General features: G+C 38.8%; 1 protein-coding gene across 2 annotated transcripts in view; it reads right to left on the reverse strand.

Moving 5' to 3' along the window:
* Window positions 1–19,636, reverse strand: part of LOC149529116 (CBBY-like protein) — a 223,412-nt gene that overhangs the window by 73,594 nt on the left and 130,182 nt on the right. The window contains exon 10 of one of the 2 annotated variants that reach the window (XR_016358876.1): window positions 5,865–5,976. Coding sequence is in view for 1 of the 2 variants with exons in the window: in XM_089810563.1 (XP_089666689.1) it covers window positions 5,865–6,008 (144 nt within the window). In the remaining variant the exon portion in view is untranslated. Of the gene's footprint in view, window positions 1–5,864; window positions 6,009–19,636 lie in introns of both variants that reach the window. The other variant, XM_089810563.1, reaches the window with a different exon arrangement.

Here is a 19,636-nt window from a genome sequence, read left to right on the forward strand (position 1 = left end):
AGATGAAAGATTTAAGACTCCTTCATTACTTCCTAGGACTAGAAGTATGGCAAAACTCTGACAACATCATACTTAATCAAGGAAAGTATACATTAGACATCTTGAAGAGATATGGGATGTGGAACTGTAGACCTATGTCTTGTCCTATGGAGGCTAATTTACATAAACTTAAGGAAGCAACAACAAAATCACCCTGTATAGATTCTACACTTTATAGACAGATGATTGGGTCTCTTATGTACTTGACAAATACAAGACCTGATATTTGTTATGTTGTTAATGCTTTAAATTAGTTTATGTGTGAGCCAAAGGAGATTCACCTAGTTGCAGTCAAATACATCATGAGATACTTACAAGGCACTTTTAACCTTGGGCTCAAGTATGAGAAAGTTGATTTGGACATACATGGGTACACAAACTCAGATTGGGCTGGAAGTGTTATTGATAGAAAAAGCACTTCAAGATGTTTCAGTTTAGGCTCAACGATAATATCTTGGATATGCAAAAAGCAGGCATCAGTAGCACAGAGTTCCACAGAAGTTGAATACATTGTCGTAGCAATGGCCTCTCAAGAAGCAATTTGGCTTAGAAAGTTACTTGTTGGATTATTTGGTGAACCCACGAATCCTACTATTATTCATTGTGATAATCAAAGTTCCATCAAGCTTTCTGTGAATCCGATTTTTCATGATAGGTCCAAGCATATTGAAATTCCTGACCATTATGTAAGAGATATGGTAGACAGGAATACTGTAAAATTAAAATACATTTGCACTCAAATCAGACAACAAATACTCTTACCCAAACCTCTCTCTTTCGTGAAGATAGATCACTTCAAGAAAAAACTTGGTATGCTTGAATTATAATACATTTGTATTCTTTAATTATTAATGAAATAATTTTGAATTAAAATTATTATTATCAGGCTATTGACTATTATGGGATTCACCATTTGTATTTATTATCTAAGAGGTGACGATCTTTTAGATAATGTGTTGAATAGTAGAGAAGTACTGTCAAATCTGGATGAGTTCAACATCATATTGTAATGTAGACATTTCTATGCCTATGAGTCACAACTTGGATAAAGGAAGAATTTAATCATTCTCCGAATTCTATCCTGTATGTTGCATTCCATGCAATACTGTTATCACTAGTATAACTGATAAGTCATATGATAGGGATAGTAATATGAGATAATATCATGTGTTCAATAATACCACATGCTTACAAGATTCATCTAGATATAGAGTATCAATCTATGCCTATTCATCTTGATTGATGGTGCTAGAAATTTTATTAGTCAATATGATTATCAAGTTAAGAGGGAGTGTTAATTCCATATGACTCTTATAATCATGACCGGTCCGAATTACAGATCATCAGATCTAGTAAAGTATGGAGATCCTTAGAAAGGATTGGTCTCTTAAATACATTATTTATATGACCTAATCGGCGTCTTTAATGGGGCACTTCTTATGTTCTATTTTGCATAGTATAGTTAGTACATTTACTAACTAATCATAATTTCCTTTAGACGTTGATTTTGGCAAGATAAATTTTATAGAGGGCCGACTTGGTAAGAGTCATGTCCTTTCTAAGGACATGCCTCTTGATTGCCTTATGTAATGTCCCCTATTTATAAATACATTTACTAAACAATGTCTAATTACAATGATTTGAAAATGACAATGTCAGTTCCATAAGGGCAACAGATAATGGCAATTAAGATATCTGTTATATAAATTCTGGCACATACAATGACAAATATCCCAAATTGATTCTGCAAACAATTGATATATTTATATGTATATCTTGCTGTTTCTGATGGGGCACTGATTATATTTTAAGTCTGATGTAATCCTGCTACAGTGATCTGATTGTCGTCTCTGATACTCAACTATATGCTTGCAATGATAATGCTGGCTGTGTCTGGTGTGAACTATTTGAAATTTTAATACCAAGACGGATTTAACGACCTTCAGATAAGACTGTGATTTAATGCACTATATTAACTTCAGATTGGATGCAGATATGATATTATATTATACACTGCTGAGAATACTTATCATGCCGTTTAGCTGCCTTATGTAAGGTGTCGCCTGCGATTACTTCTGTGGACATCTTTTGTCTCTTCTTCCACTGCCTCTATGCCTTCTTTGTCCTTCATTGATATCCTGTATTAATAGGATGAAACAATAATCTTGCCAAACGTCGTCCGCTTTCATACCTGCGATTGCCGCTAATTGTTATTAATTTGATAATGTTTAATTTCATTTTTTTTCCTTAATGATTATCGATTTCGAGGTATATGATATTGTTTTAAAACAATTATAATGGGCATCGATTGTTATTTATTAATGTTTTAATTATTATCTTAGATTTATTATTATCATTATCGTAATAGTGAGAATATTTCATTATTATAATTATTTAAAATTAACTATTTAATTTATTATGATTATTTTAATTAATATACACAATGATAATATTAGTTAATTATAATATATCATATTACTATTATTATCACTTTAATTTTCTTATTATATTATATTCATTTGTACTCTCGTATTGTATTGTCCTAATTTTAATAAATTATTATTTTTATTATTATATATTTTATTATTATTATTATTTCTTTTTATTTAATGTTTTATCAATCGATATAATATTATATCCATTTGATATAGGATCAAAATAAATGATATATATAATTAATATTTGTTTATTTTACTCTATCCATCCAATCATAATTATAAATTATATTTATTGATTTATTTATCTTATATTAACTTTATTATAAAAATTGATCTAGGAAATAGGGACATTACACCTTATAAATAAGAGTTAATAATGTGGATAAAGGACACACGAAAATTATATGGTTTCCTCCTTTAGCATTACTGCCCTATCCGATTTGTAGCAAGTATAAAACATTTTGCAAAATAATTATTATACTCCAGATAACACTTCTTATACAGGTCTGATATATTCAAGATCATCTTTAGCAAGTATAGAAAGGCATTATATCAATTTGGTTGTTCAAAATTTGCAGAAACTTTACACAAGGTCTTGAAGTTCAATATTCTACCATCCATAATTCATAAAATATTATTCCTCCCATTTAAATAATATTCATTTCACAAGTACATATCTCAAAGCAATCACTCAACTTTTATTTTTTAAAGATTTTGCCAACTTATAACTCACAAAGTTTAAATTCGCTATAGAAAAGCTTTGAAGCAAGTGATTAGGGTTTAAGGTGAAGGTTCACCCGCCTAAGTTTAGCAAAGCCTAAAGTGCAAGGGAATTAAATCAAGAGGTTATTCCCGTTTGTTGGCCAAAATTGATTGAGTAATCCTGTCAGAGAATTGGCAAAGCTCTTGGATTTTCAATCTGTGGTTTTGGAAATCAATAAGGTGATCGAGCACACAGTGTCCATGTATAATCTTTGGCCAGGATAGGAGTAGTGGCAAGTGGTTTTGTTGTAATCACTAGAGGTTAGGAACTACTAGTCGAATGGATATGGTGATAGGAGGGATTCCACGGTCTAACTGTTTGTCTAGTTGATACTCTAACACTAGGATGCTCAGGTGGCAGGACAAGATGGTGTTCTTGTGCCTTATCCCGTACAGGGTAGGGTTATTCTCAGTTGAGAGGGAGAGGGGGATACATTAGGTCCATGGTTAGGTGGTTAAGCCTCTAACAATGCTTCTCCTCTCCACCAATGCCAAGACTTGCACAAGATAGAACGGGTTTGCATTCTTAGCCTGTTATGATTCAACGAGTATTTGAATTTCCTTTTGCGATTCATTTCAAGTTCAGCAAGATATGTATTTATATATTTATGAAGTTACATTTACTCCTTTTAGTTATATGAAGTGATAGTTAAATGTATTAGTTAGTTAATGATCTCTCTTTCGTACAACTTAAATTTCATTGTAATTAAATAAAGGAAGAAAATCTCCATTTGCTAATTCAGGTATTTCACGAGAATCAATTAATCTGTTATAAATGTTAATCCCATTCATGTAACTATGTCGATAGTTTATTTTGATTGTTAAAATATGAGGGAAACTAAGGGTTATGAAAGTTGGTTATTACAAGTTTAGAGGCACTGTTTCACAATATGCAAACTAGGGCTTACTATGACTAAAGGACCAAGGAAACTAAACAAGGAGATAAGTATTTTGTGATACTTGTTTTTATAACATTGGGAATAGTGGTTTGTTTTAAAATTGATATCTATACAATAAGTTGATTTTATGAGTTATTAATTAATCTCTCTTGGTTGTAGGAGAGATCATATAAGAAGGTTGCTTTGATGATATGTATTGAGAGGGAGATGTTTTAGCTTTAGAGCGAGGTTTCATCAGTTATCTTCTTATGATGATCAAAGTTGTTTCTGTTGAGAGGGAATCTTTCTAGAATCCCCACCATTCTTATACATGCTAATGTTTTGGTATTGTAGAAATTGAGACTCTTGTTGGAAAAGAGTCTAAACTGTGATTTCTTTTTTTGTTGATTATGAGTTCTTATTCATGTGAAATTAATAAAGTTGTACGAACAACTATGAAAACTCTTTCACTTATGAGGTAAATCATAGTGAACATCATGTAGAGAGAGTCTAAGATGTCATCATGTTGAGAGATTTTGTGATGGGAGCTAGATATCATGTCGAGAGATTCCATGAGACAACATCACGTTGAGAAAGTGCATAATGTAAGCTAGTTGTGGGCCTTATAGGCTTGTTATGTTGAGAGATTCCATGACAACATCTCGTTGACAAAGTCTGTGATGTAAAAGCCTTGCAGGCTTGTCATGTTGAGAGATTCCATGACAAAATCACGTTGAGAGGGTACATGATGTCAGAGCCTTGCAAACTTCTCATGTTGAGGGATTCCACAACAACATCACGTTGAGAGAGTCTGTGATGTAAGAGACTTACAAGCTTCTCATGGTGAGAGATTCCATGACAACATCACGCTGAGAAAGTCCATGATGAAAGTTGGTTGTGGTTCTTGCAAATCCTTCATGTTCGGTGATTAAATGAATTATGTTATGCTGAGAGAACATGTTTTTTATGAATATCTATCTGCTCACAATTTGTCATTGACATTTTTTGTTGCAGCTATCTATGACTACTATGCTAAAGATCTCTCTCTCTCTCTCTCTCTCTCTCTCTCTCTCTCTCTCTCTCTCCTCTCCTTAAAAGGGAGTGTTGACGATTGTAGCCGCAATACAAATCTTTATCTCCAATTTTTAGAAATATGATCATTATAACCTTTCAGGTCATCTTCAGTAGAAGAAGACGTTGGTGATAATAACTTAGATAATGTTAAATATAAAGACGTGTCATACATCATGCATAGTGGCATGCATTTGGAATATGAAGAGTCGTGTTTTGAGGAATTTGAAGAGACCTTCAGGTGTAATATGAAGATTCTCTCTATTTGTTATATATATCACATCAAGTGAAAAACATTGTACATTGGAACATTTCTTTAGTAAAATATAAATTTTACTGGTGTGGCTGCATTTTTCCTTCTAGTTGGAGGGTTTTCCTAGGATAAACTTGTTGTGTCTTTTGTATCTTTTGTCCTTTATTGTTGTTTATCTTCTATTTTTGGACAAAACATCAACATAAAGCGCTGTATTCTATTTTGTGCACTTACATTCACTATTTCTGCCTATGTGATATGGTGCTAGTTCAAGAATACACACATTTAAAGTTCTACAGAAATTTTCAGTACAGTTAAATGCAAACTATTGTATATATACACAACATAGAGACCTATATCGTATAGTTACTGCACCTTTTCATAGACAAATGTATCTATTTACTACACAGAAATAGTTATTACCTGCTCCGAATGACAATGCAAGGCATTCCAATGCGCTCAGCTGCACATACTCCTGCTTGGCATCCTGACAGAAGGATGCATTTTTGAAGTGGTATATCAGCATATTCTGCTCCTGCACGTAAGGATGCAATTATTTTTTTCAACCTGGAAAGAGTATTCAAAATTAGAATGTGGCAAAGAGTGTACTAAAGGGCTGATCTTCAGAAACCTCTACGAAAGAAACAAAAAAATGTTACATTTCTCACCTGGAATACAGAATGTGCATATCAATACTATCCAAGAGATTAGTTATGAGACTACAATTACAATTTTCTGCTATATATGCATGACATTCCACTCCTGGTTGTAACATGAGATATTGGATGTAAATATTATAAGATGAACATACCTTCTGTAAGTCAATGGCTCATTTAAGAATATCAGTGATTGTCAAAATATACAAAAGATATAAAATAAATTCCTAGTTAAGAAAAGTAGCTGTACTTACTGCTCAAATCATATTTCTGATTCTAATTTCAGCAATGTAATTACATGCAAGTTTTCTTACCTAGTCTAGGAGAAATCGAATGTAAGCAGGGAAAGTAGATCGAATAGACCACTGTAAGGACACAGAAGAAGGGTGATAGGAGGCTCTAAAAAAAAACGACAACAAATCAAAACAGTTCATAATGAATAATGTAGGGAAAGACATAAACAAGTAATGATGAAAACCTAAGTGGTTGGCAGAAAGAGTGTGGGGTCAAAAGAAAATAACAAAAATGGCGTGTTCCATGGACTTTTGTGTGAGTTTGATGAGACCTAGAGCTGTTACAAGCATGGAGTGTTTGTATGCCAGAGGTGGAGAGGGCACTGGAGAAGCCTTTGAGAGGGGTGCTACACTTTGCGGCACTCAGAGTAGGTGTTGGACTTGAGGCCGTCTTGGTGGATGCATAGAGAACTCGGAAGGAGCTGACCATCCAATTGGAGGCAGTAGAGTGACACTTGGCTCAGTGTACCCAGGAGTTGGAAGCGAAGAAGGCTACAAATGCGACGTGTTTTTGGAGACCAGTTTGGTGCAAGCACGGGAGAAATGTGAATGTGATGTGAAGGAAAAAGATCTATCCAGTTATAGTTAGTCACAGTTAATGAATTCCATTTTGTTAATTTGTCTCGATGATTTAGTAATTGTCATCCGAAGATGACTTTACTTTTTGGGGGGGATGATGTTGTTGGTAAATTTTATTGTAGCCGATGGGTAGAATTGTATCCGAAAGGACATGTGAAGGTTTAGTCACCCCTTCGGGAAAGTATATGTACACTGTCTGGAAGGGACTTTGGAACATCATTGTAATCATGAAAATCATACTGTAAGCATTGGAGTACATATTGTATATATGAATAAAGTATTTGTTCTGCATTCTATTTTACTATACTACATGCGATAAGTATCATTTTACCCTATATGGTAAACATTACTTATTAAAACATCACATCTTGTTCTCTACTAATGAAAGGTAAGCACTTATTCAAGGAAAGAAACTTCTCAACAGAATCATAATGAACCATAAGTTAAGGCATTCTTTCTATCAAACCAGAAGCAACTGAATGATAGCTAAGCTATGTATGGAAAAGGCCTATAACAAAGTTAACTAATGTTTACCCTCGTGGGGTAAAAGAGACTAATTGTGTGCAGAAAGTGAAGTACTCAACAAGAAATGTAAAGAGAGATAATAATAATATATTCATTCATTGATCATCGTACACAAATGTACTCCATACCATAATGTCTCAAATAAGGAAATGATGCAAGGTGAATCGTCATGACTGTGTGACTCCCTCGGATGGGCCATATGTCTAACTACCCAATAACCCAACAACATCATCCCCCCAAAAGAAAAGTCGTCTCTTGGGGACTTACAAAATAGGAGACAACTATACAAATACATCAAAAAAACAAAGACTAAGGGGGAGGTTGCATCCCTGGAGTGTTCAGCAACTGGCGCAACTTGTAGACCTGATCTGTATGGATGCACAAATCCTTTGGAGTCCTCGTGTTGACCTCTACAGCCTCCTTCAGCAAGAGTGTTGCCTCCATGGCTTGTGCTTCCCTCTACGCACAAGCTCCTTTAGCCTCTTTTGTTCCTTATCCTGTAAGAGCATTGCTCACTCTGCTTCCCAAGCTGCCTATTGGCTAGCCAAATGAGTAGCTAGCTCCTCTCGAGCCTTCACATCAACCTCTTTGGACCTCTCAGCCACCACTCTGTTTGCCTCCTAATGCCATTGAGCATAGTAGGTGCCTTTATACACCACTATTATGTCATGTGCAAGCCTCTCCATGGTGCTAGTGATTGGTCCCAATTTAGGCTCTGTAGCCCAGTCTGCCAACATCTCTGACGTCTCTACTGCTGGCCATCATATTTCCTCAAAGCAAGAGTGGAACCACTCAAGGCATGTTCTCCTTATGTACGCTCGGATCAACTATAGTTCCCGTGTTCTAGTCAAGCTATGATGTTCAATCACCCGACCTCTTCCGAGCACATTCTCTAGGGCTTTGATGTATGCCCTAGATATCTCCTCATCCAACCCATAGGAAAATTTGTCCTCATCCTCTTGCTCAATCTGCTGACCTGAATCAACCTCCATGCTTCCTGTGCCAACAACTTCTAGTTCTAGTGCAGTCTCCTCCCCTGGTGCATCCTCAGACAGTGAACTCTCCTTCTCTTCTGGTGGTGCTGTTGTTGGTGCTCTACTGAAACCCGCTTCCTGTCATGGGGACTGAATGGAAGGACCAACGTCAATAGGATTGAGTCGAAACCGCTGTCTCAAGAACATGCTGGCCCGATCCATCACTTGGACATCCGCTATCTCTAGTTGGGCCGACTGCACCACGCTCATTGGTTTAGTCAACAAGGTAGAAGCAATGGTGACGACAACCTCTGTGCAAATTACCTCTAATCTGACCTGAGGCTTTGGTGCTCTACTCTCATCTGCCTCTGGCTCCTAGTACATTTCCATCGCACCTTTTGCTAGAACCATTGCCACTACATCTGGGCTGGTTTTAACCGAGACAACTTCCGCTATCCGACTCTCGGCGGTCATCTCTGGAAGGACTACTTCCCTTTCCTTTGTCTCCTCATTTAGGACTATTGTGGTCTCAACCATCATCGAGGGTGGTGTCATAACAAACCGTGGTCTCCTTTGACCGAATGGTGGGATCAAAATAGTGGATGTGGCAGGTACCAAGAGTGCCAATGTGGGTAATAGGGGTGGTGTCAACAGTGACTTGGGTGGAGACACTGCTTGGGTCACATCCGCCTTGTTCTTGCCTAAGCACTAACACTTTCTGAAGTAGTCTCATCACTTTCTGAAGTATCTTCTCAACCATTTTTTGTGTCACCAGTGCTCAATTCCTGCATCACCCTCTTTTGGGCAGCCATCGTACCACCCATGTCTAAGTGGCACTAATAAAATATGGAGTTCTCCCTGTGCCAACTTTGCTTTCGATGATACCTCCAATACATCAGCAAGAATTTGATGAAGTGCAGCCTCTAAAAATAACCTGATAGCATGGTGGGGTATGTAAAAGGTATGGTGTTGCAAAGTCATAAACTCCTCCATTCTAGCAGCGAGTGCAGATGCCCAATTATACAATATCCCATTCAAGATTTCATTCATGAAAACAATTTGTGGTAGGGCAATATTAGAAGCCCAACTTGCCCCTATCAATCGACTCTTCATGACATCCATGATGCACCGCCAAGGTCCATCCCTCACAAAGTCACATCTCAGCCCTTTACTCTTGGTGTCCTTTATGACAGAATCAAATTCGTCAACCCTAAGCTCCCGACCTACCAGCTTAATCTAGTATTCCTTCTAATCATGTGAAAGTTTGTGATTATTGGTTACCACCTTGCGGCCTCTCTATCCTGTGTAATGTTCACAAGGAGTCTCTGAGTACAGAACAATGAGCGATTGGGGACAAATGACAATCCGTACATGAAGTTAGGAGTCCGTACGATGGAGGAGGTTGGGCTGAAATAGATCGTATGGTGTAGAGGGAGATGTTGAAGTACAGTATTATGGAAGAGTCGTACACCAACAACAGGAGGACGGACGGACGGGTGGTAGGGTGAAGTACGATGGAGGAATAGGCCGTACGGTGCAGGATGATTTGGCCGTACGGTGCCAAATACTCGGTTGTACGGTGTGACAATTATACTTGTGAGGCAAGTTCTAGGGTCGTAAGGTATACTTTGGGAAGTTGTGAATATTGAGGAAGGTTGTATGGTTGAATATTGTGAACATTGTTATAATTATACAATAGAACAATGTAGGCACACAAAAGATGAACTAATTTGTGCAAGGAGAAGTGAACGGTGTGCAGATAGAAATGTCTGGACATGTAATAACTTAGAGATCCAAATTCATCATAGGAAGCCAAAACACGAATGGAGATAGAACATGTATAATCTTCAAATAATATTTGCCACAAGATGGTGCTCTGATTTGCTAGATCCGAGCCAAGTATCACATGCAATGGAATAGGGTGAGGGTTGAATCCCACCGAAACCGAATAAGCCAAGTAGGGAAGATCTTTTACTTCCAAAATGGCGAACAAAAAATCTCAACGGGAATTCGCAGTACAAAATAAATAATCCGAATGCTTGTCTATGCCTACCTACAAGTCGTGCTTAAATACACATTGGGGAAAACCTTTTCGAGGGTGTACAAAGATAGTCGATGTCAACACATACCAATGGAAACTAAAATAAAAATAGGTCTGAGATATATTATATCAATCGGAACCACAAATACAAATATTTACTTGGGCCCATATTAATTAATTAAAGTAACTAATTAAAGGTCCTTTTATTATATTATTTATATTCTGGGACCAATTAATTAATTAATTAATTAAATTATTACATTCAAATTTGAGGACATGACAAATCCTCACTGCCCAAAATTGCTTGCCCTCAAGCAATCCGTCATTTGACGAAACATCAACAGCTCCAGGGTCCCAAATCAAACACGCTGGCAAGACAAGTGAAATGACTTCAATTCTCAATAGTAGCACATTGCTATCAAACTTTGGCTATGCCACTCTGATATAAACATTATCATATCCTGAGTCACCAGGATCCCAAATCAAACACCCAGCCGAAATGAGTGAATTGTCATCAAACCTCCCTTGCACCCCACTGCCATTAAGCATCCACTATGCCACTCTGATATAAACATTTTCATGGCCTTCACTAAGATCCCAATGACGCAAATTGATGAAATCTTTCATGTCATTATGTTCAAAAACCTCTTTGTGTAGAGTCATGCACATAGACGCTGATGCTAGCACAAACTTACCCACTGACACAACCACTATTATATTCCTGACAGATAAAACCTTGATGAAGAGAGCTTTAGTGGTGAGAATGTCGACGAAGGGGGACTCGACTGCGAGAACCTCGGTGACATGAGCTTCGCTGAAGGGTGCCACGATGATGGGAGCCTCAACAAAGAGTACCTCAATAAAGGGAACCTTGGCAAAAAAAACCTCACCAGAGAGTACCTCAGCACCAAACAAAATTTTAGCTATACATAAAACCTCAGTGGCATGCAAAACCTTAGTTGAAGCCTCGATGATGGATAAAGCCTCGACAACGAGCAATGTCTGAATGGCGACAGACGTAGCTATTGCGACCGATGCAGCCACAATGACAGACACACAATGATGACAGACACAATCATGATGTCGTCGATGGATACAACTACAGCAACGGATACACCCTTGACGACGGATACAGACTTGACGTCGATGACAAACACAACGTGGTTGATAGATACAATGACAGTGATGAACATGATGGACTTGGCAATAGACACGGTTGCAATGATGACAATGGACACAATGATGATGACAGATATGGCGACAGTGACAACAACAGACACAACGATGGTGACAAGCACGAACTTGATGAGGGACACGAACACAGCATGATGACGATAGTGGTGTCGAACATGGCAACAGACACAATGATGATGACAGATATGGCGACAGTGACAACAACAGACACAACGATGGTGACAAGCACGAACTTGATGAGGGACACGAACACAGCGTTGATGCTGGACACAACAATAACAAACACAAACTCTACGACACTCAACAATGGACACGAACTCGACGACGGACACGGGCTCGTTGTCAATGGACACGATGGTGACAGATATGAACTTCACAAGGAACACAAACACGACGTCAGTGATGAACATGACGGTAATGGACACAAACTCAATGACGGACACGAACTTGACATTGGTGACCAACACGATGGTGATAGACACAACGACAGTGACAGATACGAACCTGACGAGGGACTTCGTATCGATGAAGGACACAAACTCGACGACGGACACAAACTCGGCGTCGGTAATGGACATGATGGTGATGAATACGATGGTGACAAACACAACGACGATGATGGACATATAACCTCAGTGACGAACAAGACCATGATGATGGACATAGCTTTGGTGACAGACACAAAGCCTCGGCAATAGGCACAACTTCTATGATGGACACAACTTTGGCAACTAAAGGAACTTCCTCAACAGATAGTGCCTTAGTGACAGGCACAACCTTCGGCACAACTTCGGTGATGGGCACAACCTGATCTATCCATGTCTTCACAAGATCCGTGCAAGCAACCTCTTCATCTTTTTGGTGTTCTCCCCATGTTGGTGTAGTAGAAAGATATAGAAAATCCTCCTGGAGCAGCCCTGTAATCATGCCTTCATTCTCCTCATGTAAAGCATCACCCTTATTGTTGTCATCCATTTTCTCCCACTTGTGCAAATGAGATAGTAGTTTTTCTTCACAATGTTTGAAAACATTATTGACCAATCTATATGCTACTATAGAGAGGATACATTCTAGATTACGAACAACCCATAACATAGATGTGATGGGTTGGGATATCTCATCCATCTCTTCAATGCACAAAATCATAAGACTCCATAGCAACTGAAATCTTCGTATCATGATCTTCCTTGATGGTGACAAAGAAGTGATGAAACATATCATGGACCAAATTTTGCAATTCAAGATCTAAGAGAAGGTTACTTACTTTGACATTTGCACAATTCTCCAATATTGTAGATCTCCTATCAAAAGGGTCACTACTGAAGTCAATAAGACTCTGAAAGCTGTCAACTATCAATTGCAATATCTCTATCATGGTGTTATCATCATACAATGCTTTAGGAGCCGAAATTCTCAAGACCTCGCTAAGACATGCTGCAACTGCCCATCTTTTATCCTTGTCAGGGTGTCTCAAAAGCCTGAGTTGACTTAAGGCCTCCTTAATCAGAGAGAGGATTGTCTGTATAAACCTTGAAGGTAATTGGTTCACCTGATACAAACAAACTTCCAATATATCTAATGGAAGATCAATACCCTCGTTGAGTTCTTTACCAATCTTTTGCAGTGCCTTCAACCACCACTCTCCATTCCTGTTCGACGCCATACTGTGATCCAAATACCAAAATCTCTCAATCATCCTGGCAGGCTGGCAAGATCACCAGCTTTGATACCACTGTAAAGTTCCCAAGCAGTGTTTGAGTACAAAACAATGAGCGATTGGGTACAAATGATAGTCCATACATTAAGTTAGGAGTTCGTACGGTGGAGGAGGTTGGGCTGAAATATATCGTACGGTGTAGAGGGAGATGTTGCAGTACAGTATAATGGAAGGGCCGTGCACCAACAACAAAAGGACAGACGAACGGGTGGTAGGATGAAGTACGATGGAGGAATAGGCTATACGATGCAAGATGACTTGGCTGTACGATGTCGTCCGTACAGTGTGACAATTATACTCGTGAGGCAGGTACTAAGGTCATACGGAATACTTGGGGGAAGCTGTGAATATTGAGGAAGGCTGTACAGTTGATGCAATAAGGGAAAAGGGAGGTTTTCGTACAGTAGGACAATGAAGGCACACAAAAGATGAACTAATTTGTGCACGGAGAAGTGAATGGTGTGCAGATAGAAATGTTTGGACATGTACTTACTCAAAGACCCAAATTCATCATAGGAAACCAAAACACGAATGGAGATAGAACATGTATAATCTTTGAATAATATTTGCCATAGGATGGTGCTCCGATTTGCTAGATCCAAGCGAAGTATTACATGCAACGAAATAGGGTGAGGGTTGAATCCCATCAAAACCGAATAAGCCAAGTAGGGAAGATCTTTCACTTCCGAAATGGCGAACAAAGAATCCCAACAGGAATTCCTAGTACAAAATAAATAATCCAAATGCTTATCTACGTTTACCTACAAGCCGTGCTTAAATACTCATCGGGAAAAACCTTTCCAAGGGTGTACAAAGATAGTCGACGGCAACACATACCAACGGAAACTAAAATAAAAATAGACCCGAGATATATTAAATCAATCCGAACCACAAATACAAATATTAACTTGGGCCCATATTGATTAATTAAACTAACTAATTAAACGTCCTTTTATTATATTATTTAAATTCTGGGACCAATTAATTAATTAATTAAATTTAAATATTACATTCAAATTTGGGGACATGACATCTTGGAATGCCAAGAACTCTGGGAAAATCACGAGCTTTGAACGAAAATGTCATGGGATCTTTTTTTGTATTCGAATGAGCTCATCCTACTGTGTCTTTCATACAATTCAATCATGATTCTCAATACTTGCTCAAACAGCCTGATGGAAAATATTGCCATCTGGATGACCCAATGCCCTCAGTATTTGCTTGACAAGGTTGGTATCTGGCGTCTCTTTCCACCATCGCCTACATTCACTGTTGTTCAAGCCTTCGAACTGCATTGCACCGTGGGAAATGACTTCCTTCTCGGATGCTTGTAGCTTGGGATGAACTTTGTTTTTTACTGTTGGAGGTAGTTCCGTCCCTTGCAACATGAATGTCGAAAGCCAAAACTCATGTTTTTTTGTCCTTGTTGAAACTGTCTGCTTCCAACTGGTCCCTCTAATGTTGCCTTTACCCTGCATACCTTGACTGTTACTTGTTTTGTCATGTTGTAAAAATGTTTAGAACAGTTAGGGTTTTTGATGCCAATTCCCCTTCTTTGTGTCCATGGTGCTTTCCTCTTATCCCTTCGACCATAGCTCTCTTCCTCTACGTGGCCACAGTTTTCAAAACCCTTAAGTATGCTTCCCTTCTTCCTAGTGCGATGGTTGCTACTGTTTCTTTCCCGTGTAGAACAGTTAATAAGAAATGTATGACCCGCTGTCGTGTGATCTCCGCAGCTCCTCCAACTATTGTCCATGGCTAGTTTTGCTTAATACATTATCGTCGAATTTCCTTAGAACTGGTCCTTCCAGATGGCGTGTGGACAATACTTGGCTTGGTATCCCTTGTAAGTTGCTATGCTATGTATTGGTTATCCCTGGTATCCCTGTGTTTTATATTTTCCTTGGCCTATTTTGGTCAGATAGATGCCAGTGACAGAGTTTTATAATCCCCAAGGAACCAAAGCCGTAGACATTGTGTTTGCGGGCAATATTCTGCGGGACTCTTGTCTGCAGGGACAATGTGTCTGCGGTGTCCGCCAGGAACTCTTTTTCTTTCTTTTTGTAACTTTTCTTTTAAATTATTTTTTTCCAAGTTTATTTTTAAAATTATTAAAAAAACATTCTCGCCTACCTAGTTTACTTGGTGGGTCGCTTGTCCTTCATGTCGTCGGTGATAGATTTTGAGTTTTGAGCCATTCATTGAGTCTGCTATCTACCGTTCATCAAGAGTCCATAACTTAATGGCTCTGTTGTTGTCCACCTCCTATATTTTGTGGGGTCCTAGCCATTTCACCTTGAAGTTCTCGGGCTTAATCTCATTGACCCCATTGTATTTTAGCACCAATTGTCCCAGATGGAATTGTGTCCGCTTCAAATGCTTATCATGCCATGCCTTGAGACGAATTTGGGCTACCTGGGTTGCTCATTGTGCCATTAGTCTTTGTTTGTCTAGCTTGTTTAGCGAACACAATCACTCTGGAAGACTTTCCATATCGCCCAGCCTATTGTCAATTACTATCCAAAGGCTTGGAACCATAAATTCTACGGGCACTACTTCTTGTTCGAACATTAATTGGAAAGGCATTTGTCTGGTCATAACTTTATACATTGTGTGGTATGCCCAAAGTGTCGATGGCGATTTCTCTTCCCAATCAGCTTGCTCGACCCCACATGACTTGTAGATGACCGACACAAGAATTTTGTTCACTGCTTTCACTTGGCCGTTGGCTCTCAAGTAGTAAGGGCTCGACAACGAGTGAAACTTTTTTAACTCGGTTGTCAGCAGTCGGATGACATGATTAACGAAGTGACCTTCCCTATCATTGGTCAACTTGATAGGTATGCCATAACGTATGATTATTTGCTCATAAATGAACTTTGTTGTGCTTATGGCTGAGTTATCGAACAACACTCGTACCTCCACCCACTTTGCGAGATACTTGGTTGCTACCACAATGTAGTGGCATCTCCGAGCTCGACTTGGCTTCAAGGGTCCCACGAAATCTAAACCCCATCGTTCAAACAACTCCTTTGCATTTGATGGATTGAGTGGCATAAAATCTTGTTCAAACCCACTTTCTAGCGTCATTGTAGAGTGTTGACCACCATAGCACTACCAGAAGTATTTTCCTTTGTCATTGTGTCCGGTCCCATATGCCCTCTTGTCAGGCCTTCATGGGCTTCCTGAAGGACACTTTGTACCTCTTCCTCCATGGCGCATCTTCTCTATTGGGTGGATATTTTTCAACTGACAGTTTTGGGTAAAAATCCAATTGCAAAATAGGATGACCAACCAAAACGTGTGAGACAGAGTCTCTCCTACCTTAAAGGGAAGGCTCCCCCTTCTCACCGTTCCTTGGATCGACTCAAGGTAAGCAAGAAGTCGAGAGATTTTGTAAAAAGAGCATTACCAATATTCTTTCTTCTTAACTTTCAAGAAAGAATCCACTTACTCGTGGAGCGAGTAATGGGAAGAGTGAATCTCTAACTACACTTCTATCTAAAGCTGGAAATGATGGTACCAATAAACTAACACTAACTCCAAGGCTAGCTGAAAGTGTACCAGTTTGGCTCTAAGTTCGGTCGTACTTCTATATGGAAAAAAAGCTTTACAATTAGGGCACAAAGACTCCTAAAAGTAAAAATAACTTAACTATTTTGAGAATTAAGAAAGAAGTATAAGCTACAGACAAAGTTTCTACCTAAATATTTCCACAATTGCTCCTAGTCAAAGCTCTAGCTCCAATTACTTCTTAACTCTTTTATATTCAATTATCAATGACACAAGATAACAACAATCAAAGATAACTTATGCGAATTACAGGCAAAGCTTCTAATTCACACAAATAACAATCCAACTCAATCAAAGTTAACTCTAAATTGCTCCTTTGTATTCATTTTTCTCTCAAAGTAGTGCTACACAAACATAGTTTTGCTGGCACAATTTCTCTAGAGCTCTCTTGCATATAATAAAAGATAAAAGATGATAAAACAAAAAAGACTTAACCAAAGCCTTCAGTAAAACAATTTGATATACGAATTGGAGTTGATTGATCAATCAACACTTAGCAATTGAATATCAAATTCAACTTAGAGAGATGCAAAACTAGTTTGAAAAAGTTTCACACTGTTGCCTACATTTTGTGATAACAAAATGCAAGACAACATTCTCAACACTTGGTCTAGCCCCATTACAACAGACCATTTATCAGGGAAAACATTCTACTCCTTAATGCTAACTTTCGTCGTTCGCCTGGTGGCATCTCCCTCGAGAATTGTGAAGTGAATAGATATTCTCCAATGCCTTTATACCATTCTGGAAGGATGGCTATATAGAATAAATGTGCATCTAGGAAGTCATCATTAATTGCTTCCAGCGTCTCCCCCGGCCTGATCCGAGATAGTTGATCAGCTATAACGTGGCTCTTCCCCGGTTGCACCATAATGGTGAATGTATTCTTGGAGTAGCAACAACCATCTACTCACCCTCCCTTGAATGATGGGTTTGTTTACCAAGTACATCAATTACTGGTGGTCTACGTAGAATGTTAAGGGCATTGCCAACCGGTAGTGTCTGAACTTTTGTAAAACATACACCATTCCTAGAGCCTCCCACTTTGTTGTGTTGTAGTTCTTCCTAGCCTTTGACAACAATATGCTAGCAAACCAGATAGGATGATCAAAGCCATGATCACCCATTTGCACAAGTGTTGCACCAATTGCAAAGTTAGATGCGTCTACATGCACGTGAAATTCTTTGTCCCGGTTTGGATATGCCAAGATTGGTGTCCCTAGCAATCTTGTCTTTAATTCCTTAAAGAAGGTTTCTCACTTCGTCCCCTAAACAAAGGGTTCACCTTTTCTTGTCAACTTGTCAAGGGGGAATGAAACTTGAGCAAATTTTTTTCTGAACCTCTTGTACTATCCAATATGCCCTAAAAATGATTTTATGCCACTGACATCGATCGGTGCTTCCATCTCTACGATCACGCATATCTTGTCGGGATCAATTTTCATTCCTGTCATACATACAATGTGCCCCAACAGTTACCGCAGGGTACCATGAATCTACATTTCTTCAAGTTCAATGCCATCCTGGCACGACAACACCGTCCATGCATCCCCTGAGTGCTGCCAAATTTCTATCTTGTCCACTGATGATGGACCAATCATCCAAGAATGCACAAAAGTTCCCTATGAACATTTTATCAAAGATATGGAGGATTATTCTTTGTAAGGTCGCTAGTGAATTGCACAAGCCAAAGGGCATCCGGTTATATGCATAGACTTCATCTTCTACCATGAAAGTGGTCTTCAGCTTATCCTCATCCACAATCGATATTTGGTTATAACGGAAAACCTATCCATAAAGGATTACATTTCATGTCCAGCAACTTCTTTAAGGATTGTATCCATAAGGGGGATAGGGATCTTTTATAGTGGCAACATTCAAGCAATGGAAATCAACACAGATCTTGATATGGTTTGCCTCCTTTAATGATATCACAATGGGTGAGACCCATTCACTTGTTTCAACTCTGAATATGATTCTTGACTCCAACATGCATTGGATCTCTTCGTCAACCCCCACTGTGTAATTCTTGTTCATTCTGTACGATCTCTTCTGCATGGGTACCGCACCAGGCACTAAGGGTATTCAGTGTACACACAACTCTGGCGGTACACCCTTCAGGTCCTTGTAACTCCAAGTGAACACTTATTTGTACTCCATGAAGATTTTGAATGCTCTCGCCTTCATCACAAGATTCCAATCATTGCCAACTAGGATGTTGCGTGGACTCTCTTCATCCCTGAGGTTCGTGACACGTACGGATGGTTCTTCATATTTGATTGGTTTCCCTAAGTCGAAGTTGTGAGTAGGACTTTTATTTATTTGAGATTATCCTTTGTACTCTATGAAATCCGGCGAAAAACCATCCTTCTCTTCTGCATCCATTCCTTCTACTCCTAGCATGTTACAACTCAAAAATAACTCGCAATCCTCCATTTGCCAATGGAAAAGGCCGTTCAAGGAATCTAAGTCATCTTTCGAACATCTTTCAAGTTCCAGCACGCCTTTGTCATTAGGCTCCATCCGTTTTCGTCCCTCATCCCTTCCCCCAGATTCTCCGTCAAAGCCAGATTTTGACGTCATCTCCTCACTTAACATTTGCGTCCGAAGGTCAATAACAAAATTTCGTCCGCTGCTCTCCAA

The sequence above is a fragment of the Cupressus sempervirens genome, chromosome 11 (genome assembly GCF_028749045.1).
Source record: "Cupressus sempervirens isolate cs-2001-9-10 chromosome 11, ASM2874904v1, whole genome shotgun sequence".
NCBI classification, from domain to species: Eukaryota; Viridiplantae; Streptophyta; class Pinopsida; order Cupressales; family Cupressaceae; genus Cupressus; species Cupressus sempervirens.